General features: G+C 51.0%; 1 protein-coding gene across 3 annotated transcripts in view; it reads right to left on the bottom strand.

The window, feature by feature from the left end:
• Positions 1-16394, bottom strand: part of mgat3b (beta-1,4-mannosyl-glycoprotein 4-beta-N-acetylglucosaminyltransferase b) — a 28678-nt gene extending 12284 nt beyond the window's left edge. The window contains exon 1 of one of the 3 annotated variants that reach the window (XM_041237807.1): positions 15735-16394. Coding sequence is in view for 1 of the 3 variants with exons in the window: in XM_041237806.1 (XP_041093740.1) it covers positions 10811-10836 (26 nt within the window). In the remaining 2 variants the exon portion in view is untranslated. Of the gene's footprint in view, positions 1-2878; positions 4744-10810; positions 11148-15734 lie in introns of those variants that run through there. The other 2 variants (XM_041237806.1, XM_041237808.1) reach the window with 2 other exon arrangements.
• Positions 16395-22500: the final 6106 nt, after the last annotated feature.

Genomic DNA, 22500 nt, shown 5'->3' with positions numbered 1-22500 from the left:
GGACCCTGCCCCACATCATCAGAAAGACGTCAAGCCCGGGTCTCTAGTCGTTTTTTCTCCAGAAAAAGCAGGGAAAACCTTTTTGAGACGAGTGAGACCGATAGGAGCCCCCCCAAAAAAGGGGCGTGTCTGGTAGCCCCCCCCCCCCGCACCACAGAGATAACATGAACACAAACAAAGGAGAGAGCTGCTTCTGCACCCAGCGCTCAAAGAACATCACAGACACCTGCAGAGCTTTTAGAGATGTTACAGGAATAAAATAACGACTCAGATCGCGTTATTGAGGAGTTTGGGGATGAAATGAGCGATCGGGAGAGGATTGATCAGTGTGTACGTCTATAAAGAGGTGTGTGATAAATACAAGAGTAAACTGACCGCTAAGGGTTAAAGAAAGAGACTCACTGTGCAGTTTGCCCTCATTATTATTATAGGAGCACTTCATTGTAAACATCGACCGTCACCGTGGTTTCAAACCCACGCTGGAAACCCCCCCTCCCCAATTCTCCACACCTGCCAGCTGAACAGAGATCTATAAACCGCGCATTGGCTTTTTCAATTCCGAAACAAACAGCGCATGAAATCCACACGGTCGAAAAACCAGCGCCTTCCAAAATTATAACAAGTCCGCTTGAACAGTCAAAACAGACCAGACAGAATTATTCATCTCAGCACTTGGCAGAAACGCACTGAAGCAGATAAAAGCACATCGAGGCAACAGGTCGGCTGAAACAGGCAAAAAGGAGAAGTTGGGTCGTAATCTCTCCAGCCCTGCCTTTCTACCCGCTGGCTAACCACACAGAAACCGTGCTCCTGAGACTGTCAAACAGCCCACGCGAAGATCTCTCACACTTGCAGGCACGGCTCCCTGTTTCAGAGTTCTCTTTTCCTTCTGCTCTTACGCACTAATTTGTCTTCACTTTGCATGTCAAAGCTGGAATATTCAAATGAAGAGGCAAGCAAAACGAAAACGGCAGGCAGCGTGCTGGCTGGCCTCCAAGTGAATCAGCCTCAGCAACATGGACTAGACAGCCCATTCCACCCCCTCACCCCTCTCTGTGTGAAGAAGAGTCTCCTTCAACAACATGACTAGACAGCCCATTCCACCCCCTCACCACTCTCTGTGTGAAGAAGAGTCTCCTTCAACAACATGACTAGACAGCCCATTCCACCCCCTCACCACTCTCTGTGTGAAGAAGAGTCTCCTTCAACAACATGACTAGACAGCCCATTCCACCCCCTCACCACTCTCTGTGTGAAGAAGAGTCTCCTTCAACAACATGACTAGACAGCCCATTCCATCCCCTCACCACTCTCTGTGTGAAGAAGAGTCTCCTTCAGCAACATGACTAGGTAACCCATTCCACCCCCTCACCACTCTCTGTGTGAAGAAGAGTCTCCTTCAACAACATGACTAGACAGCCCATTCCATCCCCTCACCACTGTGAAGAAGAGTCGGTTGTCCTGATCTGGTCGGGTAAGGTTGGGGGAGGTGCGAGACACACTTCTTTCAGAGGAGGTTGGGTCCTGATCTGTCGGGTAAGGTGTGGAGTGGTGACATCTGTGTGAAGAAGAGTCTCCTTCAACAACATGACTAGACAACCCATTCCATCCCCTCACCACTCTCTGTGTGAAGAAGAGTCTCCTTCAACAACATGACTAGACAGCCCATTCCACCCCCTCACCACTCTCTGTGTGAAGAAGAGTCTCCTTCAACAACATGACTAGACAGCCCATTCCACCCCCTCACCACTCTCTGTGTGAAGAAGAGTCTCCTTCAGCAACATGACTAGACAGCCCATTCCACCCCCTCACCACTCTCTGTGTGAAGAAGAGTCTCCTTCAACAACATGACTAGGCAGCCCATTCCACCCCCTCACCACTCTCTGTGTGAAGAAGAGTCTCCTTCAACAACATGACTAGACAGCCCATTCCACCCCCTCACCACTCTCTGTGTGAAGAAGAGTCTCCTTCAACAACATGACTAGACAGCCCATTCCACCCCCTCACCACTCTCTGTGTGAAGAAGAGTCTCCTTCAACAACATGACTAGACAGCCCATTCCACACCCTCACCACTCTCTGTGTGAAGAAGAGTCTCCTTCAACAACATGACTAGACAGCCCATTCCACCCCCTCACCACTCTCTGTGTGAAGAAGAGACTCCTTCAGCAACATTTCACCACTCTCTGTGTGAGGAAGAGTCTCCCCCCCCCCCCCTAGCCAGCCCATTCCACCCCCATCAACTTCTGAAGATTCTTTAAGGACCCCCCCCCCCCCCCACTAACTCATCTCTGTTCCAGGTTGAATAAATGCTGTTCTTTCAAGCTCTTCGGAGCTCAATCCACGAAGCCCGGAGTTAGTCTAGTTTGTACGATTCTCTCCAGGTCTCACCAGTCCATTCCACTCCGTCCTCATTACTTCTGGCTCCCTAAACCCATGAGCCTGCGTCTGGGGAGAAGTGCCCTAAGCCTCCTTCAAACCTCACAGCTCTGATCAGAATACACCAAAGCTACCATGTCAAGCAAACCCAGCTCTGAGCCCCTCACTCTCCACTGGAAGTCCAGCTATGCGCGCAATGCAGCCAGATACACGAGTGTTCACGCAGGCAAACAAGCCCTACAGTAACCCAGACCTCTCTGGATGAACAGTGTTTCTACTGCAGCTACAAAATTCAACTCTAACTTCAAAACTTTATTTATTTTTTTACATCTGCAGCATTGCGTGTTTCATTACAGTGCTGTCTCCTTGCGCTGACCGAGGGAGCAGACAGGTCTCAAAACCGTTTTCAGACTGGCGTTTCCGGACCACAGCCTCCCGAGCAACCGAGAGAACTCCCTCTTCTCAGGAGACACCCCGTTCTTTCCACCTCGAATCCTTACCGCTGCGTGGCCCAGCAATGCACAGGACACCGCGACAACGTCTCAACCAGGGGCAGGAAAGGCAGATCGGTTCATCCTTGACTTCTCTGTCTCGTGCGCCGTTCACCGCGATCAGCGGGCTGCTTACAAGCTAGAGCCGCGGTCCTGAACTGCAACTTGATATGGGAATTAAATATCAGTCACCTTCCGGTCTATTCTTACTTTGCAAGACGTGCAGCTGAAACCTGAAAACAATGCATGTATTTTATTGGAAGGGCCACCTATTTAACTACTAACAAACCATCAGTAAACACATGAACACGCGGGGTGTAGTTTGCTGTTCCCTGTTAGCTAATAAAAGAACAGGCCAGCTAACACTGCAGAAGATCAGAGCCCTGCGGGTCTGCAATTCCCCAGGCGATCATAGATCTGAAAAAGTGGTTTCAAACTGTACTGGACTAACGTTTACCAAACTAAATCAGTTTTTTTGGTTTGTTTTTTTTAACTAGTGGCCAGAAAGAGCCGGGTTGGTCCGGGGTTCGACTTTAACCAGGGCCCGGAGACCCAGAAAACGGGCCAGTGTGTCAAAAAGCTGAAAATTAAATTTACAAACCATTTAAAAAAAAAAAAACACATAACTACGAACTAATCCTGATTTCCTGTCCTCTCTGTTGTACAGCCAGACTGAGGCCACGTGCCGAAGTGCTGTGTTGGTTGGACTCATTCCCCCACCAAATCTTTTACAAATCAAGTTTTCCTACAAAAAAGGACAGCGCTGAAATCAATAAATCATAAAACAAAGTACTTATAAAAAACATTCTGCCTTGTCTGTTTCCCCAGAGAAAACACCCACTTTATTTGCTGGGAATTCTGTTCTTATTTTGCACGGTGAATATTGGTTTCACAGTGTTTGTTATTAGGATCAGGGATGGGAATTTCGAATCGTTTCCTATCTGAATACACAGGGCTCAACCTTTCTGTCTGTTCGATTACCCGAACTCTTGGCCCTTGTACTCCCAAGAGCAAAACGCAAAATGTGTGTGCGCAAGCAGACAGCGTTGCAGTGCAAGTCAGTAAAGTTTAGCTGAGTTCACAAAGAGTTCAAACAATGCCCAGGGAGAGATAGCAGCATAATATTGTGAAAAACACTAATTTTTTTTCTTTTTGCTGTAGTGTGTTCAGAATCAGATAACGCCCATCGTACAGCAACCTAAAAAAATCGGTTTCAAATCTAATAAATAATATTTCGAAAACAATCTTAACAGTGCAAATACTGTAACAACAGGACAATGCATTGCAACATTACAACAGGTTAACGCTACTGATTTCGACCAGCTATCGAGTGCTGACAACAGACTCAGAGTCAAGCCGCTTTGCTTCTTCAATAACCTGTCAGTAATCCAAAACAAGGATCCCTAATTTTAACGCTCAGTGCAAATCTTGACGTTGCTCCAGCCATTCACAGGAAGCCCACAGTAGACGTTTTACACTGAACCGCAGTCTGGAGTTTAAAAAAATAACTCTTTTTCCAACTAGCGTTTAGTTTGACTTGATATTTTGCCACAGCGTTGTTATCTTTCCAATTTCAAACGCTACCCGAGCTTGGATTGCTTCTTTTAGTCTGATTAAACGTGCGATTGGGAGAGGATTGATCAGCGCGCACCTCTATAAAGAGGCGTGTGAACAGAGAACAAGGTAGCTAGCAGTGCCTCAGCCCCAGCAGAGAGGAAGCAATAAGCAGATACACCCCAAACGCTACGCCCCCTGTGGGTGCAATCCTGCACTTCCTCCAAGATAACAACATACTCGGGACTCCAAAACTGAATGAAGGAATACAGAGCTCTCCTCTCCTCTCCCTCCTCCTGCACACTGCATGAAGGAATACAGAGCTCTCCTCTCCTCTCCCTCCTCCTGCACACTGCATGAAGGAATACAGAGCTCTCCTCTCCTCTCCCTCCTCCTGCACACTGCATGAAGGAATACAGAGCTCTCCTCTCCTCTCCCTCCTCCTGCACACTGCATGAAGGAATACAGAGCTCTCCTCTCCTCTCCCTCCTCCTGCACACTGCATGAAGGAATACAGAGCTCTCCTCTCCTCTCCTCTCCCTCCTCCTGCACACTGCATGAAGGAATACAGAGCTCTCCTCTCCTCTCCCTCCTCCTGCACACTGCATGAAGGAATACAGAGCTCTCCTCTCCTCTCCCTCCTCCTGCACACTGCATGAAGGAATACAGAGCTCTCCTCTCCTCTCCCTCCTCCTGCACACTGCATGAAGGAATACAGAGCTCTCCTCTCCTCCTCCTGCACTCTGCATGAAGGAATACAGAGCTCTCCTCCTGCACTCTGCATGAAGGAATACAGAGCTCTCCTCTCCTCTCCCCCTCCTCCTGCACACTGCATGAAGGAATACAGAGCTCTCCTCTCCTCTCCCTCCTCCTGCACTCTGCATGAAGGAATACAGAGCTCTCCTCTCCTCTCCTCTCCCTCCTCCTGCACACTGCATGAAGGAATACAGAGCTCTCCTCTCCTCTCCCTCCTCCTGCACACTGCATGAAGGAATACAGAGCTCTCCTCTCCTCTCCTGAAGGAATACAGTGCTCTCCTCTCCTCCCTCCTCCTGCACACTGCATGAAGGAATACAGAGCTCTCCTCTCCTCTCCCTCCTCCTGCACACTGCATGAAGGAATACAGAGCTCTCCTCTCCTCTCCTGTCCCTCCTCCTGCACACTGCATGAAGGAATACAGAGCTCTCCTCTCCTCTCCCTCCTCCTGCACACTGCATGAAGGAATACAGAGCTCTCCTCTCCTCTCCCTCCTCCTGCACACTGCATGAAGGAATACAGAGCTCTCCTCTCCTCTCCCTCCTCCTGCACACTGCATGAAGGAATACAGAGCTCTCCTCTCCTCTCCCTCCTCCTGCACACTGCATGAAGGAATACAGAGCTCTCCTCTCCTCTCCCTCCCCCCTCCCTGCACACTGCATGAAGGAATACAGAGCTCTCCTCTCCTCTCCCTCCTCCTGCACACTGCATGAAGGAATACAGAGCTCTCCTCTCCTCTCCCTCCTCCTGCACACTGCATGAAGGAATACAGAGCTCTCCTCTCCTCTCCCTCCTCCTGCACACTGCATGAAGGAATACAGAGCTCTCCTCTCCTCTCCCTCCTCCTGCACACTGCATGAAGGAATACAGAGCTCTCCTCTCCTCTCCCTCCTCCTGCACACTGCATGAAGGAATACAGAGCTCTCCTCTCCTCTCCCTCCTCCTGCACACTGCATGAAGGAATACAGAGCTCTCCTCTCCTCTCCCTCCTCCTGCACACTGCATGAAGGAATACAGAGCTCTCCTCTCCTCTCCCTCCTCCTGCACACTGCATGAAGGAATACAGAGCTCTCCTCTCCTCTCCCTCCTCCTGCACACTGCATGAAGGAATACAGAGCTCTCCTCTCCTCTCCCTCCTCCTGCACACTGCATGAAGGAATACAGAGCTCTCCTCTCCTCTCCCTCCTCCTGCACACTGCATGAAGGAATACAGAGCTCTCCTCTCCTCTCCCTCCTCCTGCACACTGCATGAAGGAATACAGAGCTCTCCTCTCCTCTCCCTCCTCCTGCACACTGCATGAAGGAATACAGAGCTCTCCTCTCCTCTCCCTCCTCCTGCACACTGCATGAAGGAATACAGAGCTCTCCTCTCCTCTCCCTCCTCCTGCACACTGCATGAAGGAATACAGAGCTCTCCTCTCCTCTCCCTCCTCCTGCACACTGCATGAAGGAATACAGAGCTCTCCTCTCCTCTCCCTCCTCCTGCACACTGCATGAAGGAATACAGAGCTCTCCTCTCCTCTCCCTCCTCCTGCACACTGCATGAAGGAATACAGAGCTCTCCTCTCCCTCCTCTCCTGCATGAAGGAATACAGGGCTCCCTCTCCTCCTGCACACTGCATGAAGGAATACAGAGCTCTCCTCTCCTCTCCCTCCTCCTGCACACTGCATGAAGGAATACAGAGCTCTCCTCTCCTCTCCCTCCTCCTGCACACTGCATGAAGGAATACAGAGCTCTCCTCTCCTCTCCCTCCTCCTGCACACTGCATGAAGGAATACAGAGCTCTCCTCTCCTCTCCCTCCTCCTGCACACTGCATGAAGGAATACAGAGCTCTCCTCTCCTCTCCCTCCTCCTGCACACTGCCCTCCTCCTGCACACTGCATGAAGGAATACAGAGCTCTCCTCTCCTCTCCCTCCTCCTGCACACTGCATGAAGGAATACAGAGCTCTCCTCTCCTCTCCCTCCTCCTGCACTCTGCATGAAGGAATACAGAGCTCTCCTCTCCTCTCCCTCCTCCTGCACACTGCATGAAGGAATACAGAGCTCTCCTCTCCTCTCCCTCCTCCTGCCTCATGAAGGAATACAGAGCTCTCTCCTCTCCCTCCTCCTGCACACTGCATGAAGGAATACAGAGCTCTCCTCTCCTCTCCCTCCTCCTGCACACTGCATGAAGGAATACAGAGCTCTCCTCTCCTCTCCCTCCTCCTGCACACTGCATGAAGGAATACAGAGCTCTCCTCTCCTCTCCTCTCCTCCTGCACACTGCATGAAGGAATACAGAGCTCTCCTCTCCTCTCCCTCCTCCTGCACACTGCATGAAGGAATACAGAGCTCTCCTCTCCTCTCCCTCCTCCTGCACACTGCATGAAGGAATACAGAGCTCTCCTCTCCTCTCCCTCCTCCTGCACACTGCATGAAGGAATACAGAGCTCTCCTCTCCTCTCCCTCCTCCTGCACACTGCATGAAGGAATACAGAGCTCTCCTCTCCTCTCCTCCCTCCTCCTGCACACTGCATGAAGGAATACAGAGCTCTCCTCTCCTCTCCCTCCTCCTGCACACTGCATGAAGGAATACAGAGCTCTCCTCTCCTGCGTGTGTCTGTGTGTGTGTTTGTGTCCTGCACACTGCATGAAGGAATACAGAGCTCTCCTCTCCTCTCCTGTGCGTGTTGAAGGGACCAGAGCTGCAACACACACTTCACGCATACTGCACACATGAAGAATACAGAGATGCACACACACTGCAGGACGCCTTCCTCACTCCTGTACGCTGTCCTGTGCGTGTGCATTCATAACTTATTGTGTGTGGTGTTCACAAAACACGCACACGTGTGTGTGTGCGTGTGACAGTGTGTGTATGTTGTGCGTGTGGCGGTGTGTGGTGGTGTGGTGTGTGTAGTGGTGTGGTGGGAGTAGTTTTTCAGTGTGTGTGTGTGTGCATGTGTGTGTGTGTGTGTGTGTGTGTGTGTGTGTGTGTGTGTGTGTGTGTGCTGTGTGTCAGTGTGCATGTGGAATAATAGTGTGTGTGTGTGTGTGTGTGCAATGTGGTGCGTGTGTGTGTGCAGTGTGTGTGTGCATGAACTGTGTGTGTGTGTGTGTGCATGTGGCATGTGTGTGTCTGTGTGTGTGTGTGTGTGATGTGCTCTGCATGTGTGTGTGCTCTGTCTGTGTGTGTCCTGTGCACACTGTGTGTACAGTGCTCTGTGTGTGTGCAGTGTGTGTGTGTGTGTGTGTGCTGTGTGTGTGTGTGACAGTGTGTGTGTGTCGTGTGTGCATGTGCATGCTGTGCTGTGTGTCCTGTGTGTGTGTGTGTGTGTCACTGTGTGTGTGTGTCAGTGTGTGTGTGTGTGTCTGTGTCACACTGCATGTGTGTCTGTGTGTGTCCCTCCTCCTGTGTGTGTGAAGGTGAGCTCTCCTCTCCTCTCCCTCCTCCTGCACACTGCATGAAGGAATACAGAGCTCTCCTCTCCTCTTATCCTCCTGCACTGCATGAAGGAATACAGTGTGCGTCTCCTCTCCCTCCCTGCAACTGCATGAAGGACCATACAGAGTTCTCCTCTCCTCTCCTCCTACTGCACACTGGCAGGAAGCAAAGGCAGAATGCTCCTCTCCTCTCCCTAAGACCAGTCTTCTAATAATTAATAAGAACAATTGTTCAGGACCGGGGGAGTCGAACTTGAGAGACTCCCTATGTGTGCCGTGATTGAGATGACACTGAACACAATGTTTGTTCTATTTTCTGGCTAGTAAGTGTTATTTCCTAATGCTTAGGAAATGTCTTTTCGTTCACATGACAGTCTGAAAAAAACAACATATGAATCCAAATTAAAATGTATTGATATTAAAGTAATACAAAGTCCTGACTCACAAAAGCATTTGAAGGGAATAATTTTTATAGAGCCAATTTTCTATACTTTTGAGGCACAAGCAATTAGGAAATAACCCTTACTACCCAGGAACAAAAAAAAAATAAAAAATTGTTACACAGTGTAATTCAGACAGGACTGAACTTGTGATTTTGAAATGCTCCACTTGCATCAAGTAATAGCCATTTTCTACACTTTTGCAAAAGCAGTTTACTACCATAGTTGTATCAAGAACTACAGCTCCCAGCATCCCTCGCCACTGCTGCGGGTGCAGAGGCATGCTGGGAGCTGTAGTCCTATAGCCAGGTTGGCCGATTTCACTGTGCATCGATGAATCGCTATGCTTTCTTTACATGATGCAGCCTAACAGAGGTTTGTACTGTGATATGAGACCACGGCATAAAGAACTACAGCTCCCAGCATCCCTCGCCACTGGCGCCGTTGCAGAGGCATGCTGGGAGCTGCAGTTCCATAGCCAGGGCTGGACCGATTTCACTGTGTCTGAAGTACAGCATTGCAGTTAAAGGACTACAGTCCCTTGCAAAGGACTAGCTGGGAGGAATGCTGTTCCAGCCCCTGCTTTTATAATAGTGCCTGTGAGGCCTCAGATTCTTTTTATATAGTTTTTATCCCCGTCCGCAGAGACATCACCTTAAACAACAATCACAAACCATAAGACATCCCCTTTAAAAACAACACCTCGTTACTTTTTTTGGTCAGGGACATGGTTGAGGACGCGGAGAGGCCGAAATGCCTCCTCACCCCCCCGCCTTATCATATTTCAACTGCAGCTCCCAGCATCCCTCACCACTGCCGTGGGTGCAGAGGCATGCTGGGAGCTGCAGTTCCAGCCAGGGCTGGACCGATTTCACTGTGTCTGAAGTACAGCATTGCAGTTAAAGGACTACAGCTCCCAGCATCCCTCACCACTGCCGTGGGTGCAGAGGCATGCTGGGAGCTGCAGTTCCAGCCAAAACTATTTTCAGGAATCCAGTGCTGGTGAATTAAAACCACTCTAATCCAAGCTGCTGAGCCACAATTGCACACACACACTGACACACACACACACACACTACACACACAGCTTCACCAGTGAAAGCTGCTGACACTTCCCTTGTTATCATATTGCCACATATAGAATGTGCTTCAGCGGGAACATTTCGATCAGAAAGCTGCCCCGTTTCAGAGATCCGCCCCGTTTCAGAGAGCCGCCCCGTTTCAGAGATCCGCCCCGTTTCAGAGAGCCACCCCGTTTCAGAGATCCGCCCCGTTTCAGAGAGCCGCCCCGTTTCAGAGAGCAACAGCAACCCAATTACACCCCGTCTATATAGAATGAACTGATTCAGCTTCATAGAGAGAGAAAGAGTTCCCTTGTTAGACCCCCTCTAGAGAATGAGATTCAGCTTCATAGAGTCCAGAGAAAGCTGCTGAATAAGAGAGAATTGCACCCCCTCTATATAGAGAGAGAGAGAGAGAGAGAGAGAGAGAGGGAGGAGAGAGAGGGAGAGAGAGAGAATCGTTTTTATAAAGTGCCCTGTGAGGCTCTCAGATTCTTTTATCTAGTTCATTATCCCCGTCCGCAGGAGACATCCCCTTTAACAACAATCACAAAACCATAAGACATCCCCTTTAAAACACCACCCTCGTACTGTCCAGGACTGGCTTGAGACGCGGAGACCGAACTGCTCCCTCACCCCCCTCGGCCCTCGAGAGAAAAAAACTTTACAAAACAGCACTGTAAAAGCAACAGAGTCAAGCTCACCTCCTCAGGAGACTTAGACAAGCCATGAGCGCAGCCCTCAGCCTCGATCAGCAGCTCAACTCACAGTGCTCAGCTTGCAAAAGCACCTGGCAACACTGGACAAGTGCCACACCGAGCGCCTAGACATCAGCTCTCCTTCCAATCAAACGTGCTGTTTATTGTCAGGCTAGATAAAAGAGTGCTGTGGTAAAACCAGCCCTGCTGCATTCTTAAACCCATGAGATGCCTCACATGATGACTCCCATCCTTTAGGGCTGAAATATCTCCCCTATAGGAATCAACTATTGTTTAACTATTGTCCAATGAGAGCTGCTGAATAATGTTCCCTTGTTAACATATTGAATTCCACCCCCTCTATATAGAATGAACTCCCTCAGCTTCATAGAGTCCAGTGAAAGCTGCTGAATAATGTTCCCTTGTTAACATATTGAATTGCACCCCCTCTATATAGAATGAACTCCTTCAGCTTCATAGAGTCCAGTGAAAGCTGCTGAATAATGTTCCCTTGTTAACATATTGAATTGCACCCCCTCTATATAGAATGAACTGATTCAGCTTCATAGAGTCCAGTGAAAGCTGCTGAATAATGTTCCCTTGTTATCATATTGAATTGCACCCCCTCTATATAGAATGAACTGATTCAGCTTCATAGAGTCCAGTGAAAGCTGCTGAATAATGTTCCCTTGTTATCATATTGAATTGCACCCCCTCTATATAGAATGAACTCCCTCAGCTTCATAGAGTCCAGTGAAAGCTGCTGAATAATGTTCCCTTGTTAACATATTGAATTGCACCCCCTCTATATAGAATGAACTGATTCAGCTTCATAGAGTCCAGTGAAAGCTGCTGAATAATGTTCCCTTGTTCTCATATTGAATTGCACCCCCTCTATATAGAATGAACTGATTCAGCTTCATAGAGTCCAGTGAAAGCTGCTGAATAATGTTCCCTTGTTAACATATTGAATTGCACCCCCTCTATATAGAATGAACTCCCTCAGCTTCATAGAGTCCAGTGAAAGCTGCTGAATAATGTTCCCTTGTTCTCATATTGAATTGCACCCCCTCTATATAGAATGAACTGATTCAGCTTCATAGAGTCCAGTGAAAGCTGCTGAATAATGTTCCCTTGTTAGAATTGCACCCCCTCTATATAGAATGAACTCCTCAGCTTCATAGCAAGTGAAAGCTGCTGAATAATGTCCAGGCTATAAAATAATTTAATAAACAACAAACTGATTATGATCTGGGGGGAGGATCTGTTAAGAGACGCAAAGAGGAACAAAGTCCAGAGACTTCGCCGACTGGAACAGCGCGTTACAAAGACAGGTCTTTCAGGGTGACACAGCACTAACCAGAGAGGTGTGGTAAAGCATAGGGAAGCATTATAAAGCACAGAGAGGTCTGGTAAAGCATAGGGAAGCATTGTAAAGCACAGAGAGGTGTGATAAAGCATAGGGAAGCATTGTAAAGCACAGAGAGGTCTGGTAAAGCATAGGGAAGCATTGTAAAGCACAGAGAGGTCTGGTAAAGCATAGGGAAGCATTGTAAAGCACAGAGAGGTGTGATAAAGCATAGGGAAGCATTGTAAAGCACAGAGAGGTCTGGTAAAGCATAGGGAAGCATTGTAAAGCACAGAGAGGTCTGGTAAAGCATAGGGAAGCATTGTAAAGCACAGAGAGGTCTGGTAAAGCATAGGGAAGCATTGTAAAGCACAGAGAGGTCTGGTAAAGCACAGGGAAGCATTGTAAAGCACACAGAGGTCTGGTAAATCCTGTCAAACCAGTTGCAACATTTACAAACAAAACCACTGTAAGCTTTTACAAGCAACCGCTTCCCCTACCGCCCCCTCCTGATGACTGGCAAGCGTCACAGCCAATAAGAAGCTTCGACACAGCCGGGGTTGAAATGAAACAGGCTATAACCTAGCAACAGACTTTCTTGGCAAGGCAAACAGAGGCATTTCCTCTGCAATTCAGACTGTGTCACTAACTCATATTGTTTGTGGTCAACAAAGCGAATCAGAATAATTCTGCTTTCTGTTTTGGCTGGCTTAGCGTTATAATTCCAACGCGAGGGTGATGCGCGCCAGGGCTCAGTGACTCCAGGGTGATGTCGGCTTTGCTCCACACAGCGTCTGAACAGGACGGTATATCAGTCAACGAGGCTAACCCTTTTACCCGGAGCGCTGCCAAGGGCGCCCGCTGAATCCCAGGGGAAAGGGAAACTGGGCTGGGTGGAACACAAGCGGCCCTCATCCAGGGAAACCAGATCTGACAAAAGATCTGAAACTTCTCTACGGGGAACAAAGAAGCCACTGTGCATCTAAATGCTGATGGTTTGTAAAAATGCATTGGGGGGGGTGGGGGGGGGGTAGGGCTGGATTAACGCAGAGGCAAACTATGCACCTGCCTAGGGCCCAAAGCGGGCTGACTCCTCCTCTTCAGGGCAGGCGCGTCAGTGAAGCAGGCTGGCTCCTCCTCTTCAGGGCCGGGGCGTCAGCGAGCGGGCCGGCTCCTCCTCTTCGGGGCCGGGGCATCAGCGAGCGGGCTGGCTCCTCCTCTTCGGGGCCGGCGCGTCAGCGAGCGGGCTGGCTCCTCCTCTTCGGGGCCGGGGCGTCAGCGAGCGGGCTGGCTCCTCCTCTTCGGGGCAGGCGCGTCAGCGAGCGGGCTGGCTCCTCCTCTTCGGGGCAGGCGCGTCAGCGCGGGCTGGCTCCTCCTCTTCGGGGCCGGGGCGTCAGCGAGCGGGCTGGCTCCTCCTCTTCGGGGCCGGCGCGTCAGCGAGCGGGCTGGCTCCTCCTCTTCGGGGCAGGCGCGTCAGCGAGCGGGCTGGCTCCTCCTCTTCGGGGCCGGCGCGTCAGCGAGCGGGCTGGCTCCTCCTCTTCGGGGCAGGCGCGTCAGCGAGCGGGCTGGCTCCTCCTCTTCGGGGCAGGCGCGTCAGCGAGCGGGCTGGCTCCTCCTCTTCGGGGCAGGCGCGTCAGCGAGCGGGCTGGCTCCTCCTCTTCGGGGCCGGCGCGTCAGCGAGCGGGCTGGCTCCTCCTCTTCGGGGCAGGCGCGTCAGCGAGCGGGCTGGCTCCTCCTCTTCGGGGCAGGCGCGTCAGCGAGCGGGCTGGCTCCTCCTCTTCGGGGCAGGCGCGTCAGCGAGCGGGCTGGCTCCTCCTCTTCGGGGCCGGCGCGTCAGCGAGCGGGCTGGCTCCTCCTCTTCGGGGCCGGGGCGTCAGCGGGCGGGCTGGCTCCTCCTCTTCGGGGCAGGCGCGTCAGCGAGCGGGCTGGCTCCTCCTCTTCGGGGCTCAGCGAGCGGGCTGGCTCCTCCTCTTCGGGGCAGGCGCGTCAGCGAGCGGGCTGGCTCCTCCTCTTCGGGGCAGGCGCGTCAGCGGGCGGGCTGGCTCCTCCTCTTCGGGGCAGGCGCGTCAGCGAGCGGGCTGGCTCCTCCTCTTCGGGGCAGGCGCGTCAGCGAGCGGGCTGGCTCCTCCTCTTCGGGGCCGGCGCGTCAGCGAGCGGGCTGGCTCCTCCTCTTCGGGGCCGGCGCGTCAGCGAGCGGGCTGGCTCCTCCTCTTCGGGGCCGGGGCGTCAGCGAGCGGGCTGGCTCCTCCTCTTCGGGGCCGGCGCGTCAGCGGGCGGGCTGGCTCCTCCTCTTCGGGGCCGGCGCGTCAGCGGGCGGGCTGGCTCCTCCTCTTCGGGGCCGGCGCGTCAGCGGGCGGGCTGGCTCCTCCTCTTCGGGGCCGGCGCGTCAGCGGGCGGGCTGGCTCCTCCTCTTCGGGGCCGGCGCGTCAGCGGGCGGGCTGGCTCCTCCTCTTCGGGGCCGGCGCGTCAGCGGGCGGGCTGGCTCCTCCTCTTCGGGGCAGGCGCGTCAGCGAGCGGGCTGGCTCCTCCTCTTCGGGGCCGGCGCGTCAGCGAGCGGGCTGGCTCCTCCTCTTCGGGGCCGGGGCGTCAGCGAGCGGGCTGGCTCCTCCTCTTCGGGGCAGGGGCGTCAGCGAGCGGGCTGGCTCCTCCTCTTCGGGGCCGGGGCGTCAGCGAGCGGGCTGGCTCCTCCTCTTCGGGGCCGGCGCGTCAGCGAGCGGGCTGGCTCCTCCTCTTCGGGGCAGGGGCGTCAGCGAGCGGGCTGGCTCCTCCTCTTCGGGGCAGGTGTATAAGTGAAGCAGGCTGACTCCCTCCCCTGCTAAATTTGAAGACTTTCTCTTTTCCTTTTCTGGTTTTAAAGACCTCGCTCAAGTCTCTCCTCTCTGTGTTTGTTTCCAGGCTGTAGAGATTTTATTATTTTAAATCTGTCCTCACGGGGGGGGGGGGGGGGGGGGGGGGGGGCGTATCACACCTCACACGAACGTCAACGAAATGAAACGCGTTGACAAATGCGTGCATTGAAAAATTGCTGTTGTGTTCAAGGCTTATTAAGAGCTGCGTCGCGTTTAATATACATGAATCGCACAGGGCGCCCACAGGAGCAGATCTAGGGAATATCTGGGGGGAGAGGGGGGGGGGATAAACAAGTCCCAGCTTCTGAGAAAAACAAAAAGGGAAAGATAAATCCAAGAACCAGCTTAAAAACCGATCAAACTACTTTCAAAACGTACACACGCTGGTAATAATGAGACACTAGCCCCATTCTGCCCACCGATAATTACAAACAGACACAACAAAGTCAAAATAGAAATAAATCCACATGCATTCCCCCCCCCCCAAAGGAAGCCTAGTGTAACTAACATACTGTAATTTTTGTAGCTGTTCTTCACGACAGCAACGACATTACCGCTGGGCTTCGGCAACTACACAGCCGCTACAAAATCGCGACACGACCACGCAATGTCGCAACACGGAATCCGCAACACGCACGAGTGGCTGCATCATAATAATAATAATAATAATAATAATAATAATAATAATAATAATATAATAACAGCAGGAGGAACGGGTTTAAAAGCCGCTTACCCATTTGCCTGCTCGGGTCTCTCAGATGCTCAATGCCGGGGAAGGGGTCGAGCTGCAGCCGCGGTGTTGGCGTTAGGAATGAGTCCCACAGACCGCCGCACTTTCACAAAAGCAATCCTGCGTTTTACAGCCCCCACAGCCCCCACAGCCCGGGGAGATACGATCAAACTGCTGCATTTTCCAATATACAAAAACAAGCATGCATAATAATAATAATTCTAATTATTATAATAATAATAATAACGGTCTGTTGCCCCTAATGCACTCCCCCTCCTGCACTGGGTGGACCTTGTCTTTGCATTTCCAGTATATTGATTTTAAGGCTGCAACGCAAGCCCCGTCACTGCTCCCCTTCGCCGGTCTCTGATATTGCAAGCCTGTCTGTGCAGGGGAGGCAGTGACGCCTTTTCCGCTCATGTAAACCCCCCCCTCTTATTCTTTCACAGAGGAAATCAAACCGCTCCTCCCCTGTTTTTTTTTGCTGGTTTCGAGGCATGGGGTGAAACACGGAGGGGAGTGAAACAGTGTGTCGGTTGTCAGGCGGCAGACATTAAACACAGGGCGCACTTCTGCGTGTTGTTATGGTCATTCCCCCCGGTGTGGAGCGCAGCGCCATTCCGCCTCTGTTTACAACCCCTCCCTCTCTCTCCTCTCTCTATCTCTCTCTTTCAACCCCTCCCTCTCTCTCCTCTCTCTATCTCTCTCTTTCAACCCCTCCCTCTCTCTCCTCTCTCTATCTCTCTCTTTCAACCCCTCCCTCTCTCTCTTCTGTGTCTCTATCTCTCTCCTCCAGTCTCTCTCTCTTTCCTCTCTGTCTCTATTTCTACCCCTCCCTCTCTCTCCTCTTTCTCTCCCTCTGGCTCTCTCTCTCTTTCAACCCCCCTCTCTCTCTCCTCTCCTTTCTCTCTCTCTTTCAACCCCCTCTCTCTCGTTGCAAGAGTCGCCCGATTCAAAATGACCAATTTTAACAAAGGCAACCATTGTGTTATTTCTTAACAAAAAGGCAGAGAGAGAGAGAGACAGGGATAGGGGAGAGAGAGAGAGAGAGAGAGAGAGAGAGAGAGAGAGAGAGGAGAGAGAGAGAGAGAGAGAGGGAGAGAGAGAGAAAGAGAGAGGGGGAGAGAGGAGAGGGAGAGAGAGAGGGAGAGAGAGAGAGAGAGAGAGAGGGAGAGAGAGAGAAAGAGAGAGGGAGACAGGGAGAGGGAGAGAGAGAAGATATGGAGAGAGAGAGAGAAGGACAGTGAAACTGGCCTCAGTGACAACCGGCATAGTGAAACCAGCCTTAACGACAAACCTGGGCCGGTGAGACAAGCGGGGGGGGGGTGATGGAACCAGCCTCGAATGACAACCAGGAACAATGAAACCAGCCTCGAATGACAACCAGGAACAGTGAAACCAGCCGCTGCATTTCCAGCGATCGTACATTAAGGTTACAAAAAACGCCTCGACTGGGTGTCGTTCACCTCGCCTCTCTGTAGCTCTGGAAAGCTCTCCTGGTTTGCAGGGAGTGCCGGTTCGAGCCTTGTCTGCGTCCCCTCAGCGGTGAGCTGGCAGACGCGGCAGGGCTTGTGGGAGGCAGTGGTTTGCTCATCGCTGATGCATGAAGCCCTTTCCGGGCTGCAGATGTCACCTCTGCAGTGACGTGGCAAATCAACCGTTTGCATGAGAGCCCTGGCGTGACCAGACACAGCACAGGCAAATCAGAACGGGTCTGTTTCCACTGCGGGGGCTTCAGCCTGGCGAAAGAGTTCCTTAACCCTTGCAGGTTGTGTCTTCCATTCGTCGTGCACGGTCTCACGTGGGCAGTTTCGAAAGAAGCACATGATTCCATTCGTCATGCATGGTCTCTCGTGTGCAGTTTCGAAAGCAGCACACGATTCCATTCGTCGTGCGTGGTCTCAGGTGTGCAGTTTCGAAAGAAGCACATGATTCCATTCGTCGTGCGCGGTCTCTCGTGTGCAGTTTCGAAAGCAGCACACGATTCCATTCGTCGTGCGTGGTCTCAGGTGTGCAGTTTCGAAAGCAGCACATGCTAATCGTGTGTTTTCATTGGAAGAAAAGCCATGCTTTCAGACAGCGATGCGTTTGCTTCGTTGTTTCCCCTCAAAGAGCGACTCTTTCTCTCTTTCAACGACTTTCCCGTCGTTAAGCGAGCAGCCGCTTCCTTCACTGGCTGACGACGAGAGGGCTGTAACCCTCCTGTTCTGTTCACAATGCAGGTGCATCTGTTATGTTTTGGGTCATATTGACCTGATGCAATTTCAAACTCATTTAAAACAGCCTTAGCTTGGTGAAATGTTTTTATTTGCAAAAGGTTTTGCAGGATTAATATAATTTTATATATATGTACACTGTTATATTTATACACTGTTTACTGCAGCTTGAGATTCCCCACAAGCCTGGCATTAACCCTTCGAGGTGCAAGGGGAAAACGCGTAAAAATGATGCTAACCTTCCTGTCTCTGCAGCGAGGCGGGCCTGAAGGGGTTAAATGCGTGGGTCTCTTTGTCTCTTGTTTCTGGTTCGGGTTGCTTGATCGGACGGGTCTCTCTTTCTGCAACACAGACGCCAGCGCCAACGATTCAGCGTAAAGAGCTCGGAGAATCTGGCCTGTCGCCCCCAACGCTCACCTACAATCTGCTTGAACTCACTGAGGCACAAAACAAGAACCAGCGGTCCTCTTCACACAGAGCGTGCTGAGAGGACACAACGGGCTGCTTGATGTTGTCGAGTCGCTTGGATTCTTCAAGACGTGACAAAGTTCTGAGATCAGCTAGGAACCGGACGAGTTCAGAGGGGCTGAATGGCCTCCTCTCGTTAGTGATATTTTTTTTTTTTTTTGTGGCTCTTATGTTTTTATAGGTCAAGAGAAAGTTAGCGCTACATCCTGCGTGCACACACACAATCTCCCAGGCCCTTCAGAACAGTCTGCAGTCTGCAGTCCCTACAGAAAGGTCTGGTGAAGCATAGGGAAGCATTGTAAAGCACAGAGAGGTCTGGTAAAGCATAGGGAAGCATTGTAAAGCACAGAGAGGTCTGGTAAAGCACAGGGAAGCATTGTAAAGCACAGAGAGGTCTGGTAAAGCACAGGGAAGCATTGTAAAGCACAGAGAGGTCTGGTAAAGCACAGGGAAGCATTGTAAAGCACAGAGAGGTCTGGTAAAGCACAGGGAAGCATTGTAAAGCACAGAGAGGTCTGGTAAAGCATAGGGAAGCATTGTAAAGCACAGAGAGGTCTGGTAAAGCATAGGGAAGCATTGTAAAGCACAGAGAGGTCTGGTAAAGCATAGGGAAGCATTGTAAAGCACAGAGAGGTCTGGTAAAGCACAGGGAAGCATTGTAAAGCACAGAGAGGTCTGGTAAAGCATAGGGAAGCATTGTAAAGCACAGAGAGGTCTGGTAAAGCACAGGGAAGCATTGTAAAGCACAGAGAGGTCTGGTAAAGCAGAAGTCTCTGTGATTAAAGTACTGGAAGCATGCCAATTGCGAATCAGCAATCAGAAACACAGTCCTCCAGCTGTCTTCACTAAAAACAAACTCGCACACGAAACCCAGCTTTACAGAGACGGTCCCCAGGGCTTGAAGAGAAGAGAGGTTACCAAGCCTGCGAAACTATATCTCAGCAGAAAAAATAAACAGGATTTCTACCAAAAAAACCAAAAAAAAAACACACACACACTGGCAGCAGGAAACATTGTGCAATGTAAAAAAGGAGGAACAGGACAGCATCATCACTTTGTGTTTCGCAAGAGCCCTTCCTTCACTCCCCAGATCGCTGGGAACGCGATCCCCACCCCGCTGCTCTGGGCAAAAAGAAAGTGAAATGGCATTCAGCTTGGCTCCTGTACTGCTCCCCACACTGACACACACACAGAGACACACACACAGAGACACACACACACACACACACACTGACACACACACACACACACACACACACACACACACACACACACACACACACACACACTGACACACACACACACACACACACACACACACACACACAGCTCCACCTTGCCAGAGTTCAGTGGAAATGTCTCAAACCCCCGAGGCGCTTTTTCTATCACACAACTACAGGGAAAGCAGCCAGTTTCGCAGGGCGGAATCAAACCCTACAGAAAAGCAAACCCCACCCCTTCCCCATCTACTGCACAAACTCTCCCACAAGCACCGAGACACTAGAACATGAGAGCATGAGACAGTTCACAGACCAGAGGAGGCCGTTCGGCTCACCTCGCTCGTTTGGTTGTCAGCATTTTATTGATCCCAGGATCTCCCACAGCCTCCTTGCTCCCTAGGCATCCTTGTCTCTCTCTGTCAAGCTAACAGCAATTTGACAAATGTAGTCGTCAGTTTTTTACCTTGTTTTTCTCCCAACTTAGCATACCCAATTATTATCTGTATCCCACCGTTCGCAACTCCCCCCCCCCCCCACCGAACCCTTTCGTTAACCTTTTTTTAAGCTGTCTCTAAGAGGTGGCACACTTTCCTAGGCAGTGCAGGCACTAGAATAAATGAAAACAACGCATGCAAACAGACGCGTCTTCACGACGTTTCTGAGCACCTACTGCGCCAGCACGGGGCTCCAAACAGGGCAGCAAGCGATCTCCTCCCCGCAGCAAAAGCTCAGCAGCGTGCGCACATGCTCCCCCCCCCCCCCCCCCCCCTGCAAAGCGAACACCCCGCAACCGAACTCACTTTTCGAAGTTGCTTAGATCTCAAAGTGGTTCAAGGTGTTTGAAGGAACCAAATATTATAACTTGATCAACCAACGATCATTTGGGTGAGGAATTTTAGTGAGGAATTTGTGAAAGGAGGGGGGGGAAGGGTGGAATGTTTCAGTACACCATTAGGTTGGGTCAGATGTCCGGGGGCAGTGGGGGGGTGGTAGAAGAAGGGCAATGCCCCCTTGCTTGCTAGATCATAAATTCCAGGCTGAAGTGAACATAACAACCGCAAAGGAGGGGGCAATCATGCCCCACAGCTATCCTCTATTGGTTGAGTATATGAGTTTAGGGGGTAGGGATGGATGAATTGTCTGCTGAGTGCCAAATCCTGATAGGAGCAGGGGATTTTATGTGGAAACTATATAACCCATGTATGTGCTTTACCCCGGCAGAATACACTAGCTATGGATGAAGTGACTGTTATTCTCCGGAGCGCTCTGTATTTTGATGACCACTGCAATAAACCTTTGATGCAACGATCGGTGTGAGGTTTTTCTGCAGGTCGGTAGGTGAAGGACACACACACTGAGGCGTTGCAGTTCCTTTGCACAATACTGCACAGGTTAACTTGTCTTTAAAACGCCTCTCAAGTGATCAGAGTAGGCTGCAGGTCATTCCAGTGGAACTCGGCCCGCTCTGCCTGTCAGCTTCTCCATGCAAGCTGAAAGCCCGCCGGACAGATTTAATTAACGTCTTTTATCAAAGGGCACGCAAAACTATACAGCTATCACCCACGTTCTGGTGCAGTCCACATCTGGTGCTGAAGAAAGTCTTTGGCAAGTTCCTTCGCAGTTGGATAAGCTGAGGGATGGCGCTGGGGTTGAACCAGTAAAAAAAAAAAACCACACTGCTATCTCTTAACTCGCTTCTCTTGCAGACAATCAGGAAGCAGCGTGCGTTTTCTCAAGCCACTCGAGGAGAGCTCCCTGCGTGACGACTCTCCTCCTACTGGCTGAGGAGTTAACAATACTCCCCTCTCCAGCACAGAGCTGACTCTTCAGTTAATAACACTCACCTCTCCAGTCCTTTACCCAACTCCATTCTTGAACTGCAACAGAAGATCAGTACAAGCATGCGATCCCTGTATGTGTTTCCTGGCTCAGACAGGACTGTCACTGTCCTTCGAGACAGAAAGAGATCCTGCAGCTGTGACTAGCAGTCCTGGAATATCACAAATAATAACCTGTTACCAATGCTATATACAGCTCCTGGCATTTCATCTTTGCACATCTATAATTTCTTGGCTCCAAATGTCATACGAGCTCTGCAGTGTGGAGAGTGGAGATCTCTTTCCTATAGACCTCTATACAGCTCTGCAGTGTTGAGAGTGGAGATCTCTTTCCTATAGACCTCTATACAGCTCTGCAGTGTGGAGAGTGGAGATCTCTTTCCTATAGACCTCTATACAGCTCTGCAGTGTTGAGAGTGGAGTTCTCTTTCCTATAGACCTCTATACAGCTCTGCAGTGTTGAGAGTGGAGATCTCTTTCCTATAGACCTCTATACAGCTCTGCAGTGTTGAGAGTGGAGATCTCTTTCCTATAGACCTCTATACAGCTCTGCAGTGTTGAGAGTGGAGATCTCTTTCCTATAGACCTCTATACAGCTCTGCAGTGTTGAGAGTGGAGATCTCTTTCCTATAGACCTCTATACAGCTCTGCAGTGTTGAGAGTGGAGATCTCTTTCCTATAGACCTCTATACAGCTCTGCAGTGTTGAGAGTGGAGATCTCTTTCCTATAGACCTCTATACAGCTCTGCAGTGTTGAGAGTGGAGATCTCTTTCCTATAGACCTCTATACAGCTCTGCAGTGTTGAGAGTGGAGATCTCTTTCCTATAGACCTCTATACAGCTCTGCAGTGTTGAGAGTGGAGATCTCTTTCCTATAGACCTCTATACAGCTCTGCAGTGTTGAGAGTGGAGATCTCTTTCCTATAGACCTCTATACAGCTCTGCAGTGTTGAGAGTGGAGATCTCTTTCCTATAGACCTCTATACAGCTCTGCAGTGTTGAGAGTGGAGATCTCTTTCCTATAGAC

The sequence above is a fragment of the Polyodon spathula genome, chromosome 46 (assembly GCF_017654505.1).
Source record: "Polyodon spathula isolate WHYD16114869_AA chromosome 46, ASM1765450v1, whole genome shotgun sequence".
In the NCBI taxonomy this organism is placed as follows: domain Eukaryota; kingdom Metazoa; phylum Chordata; class Actinopteri; order Acipenseriformes; family Polyodontidae; genus Polyodon; species Polyodon spathula.
This window is presented reverse-complemented; position numbering and strand designations above follow the sequence as displayed.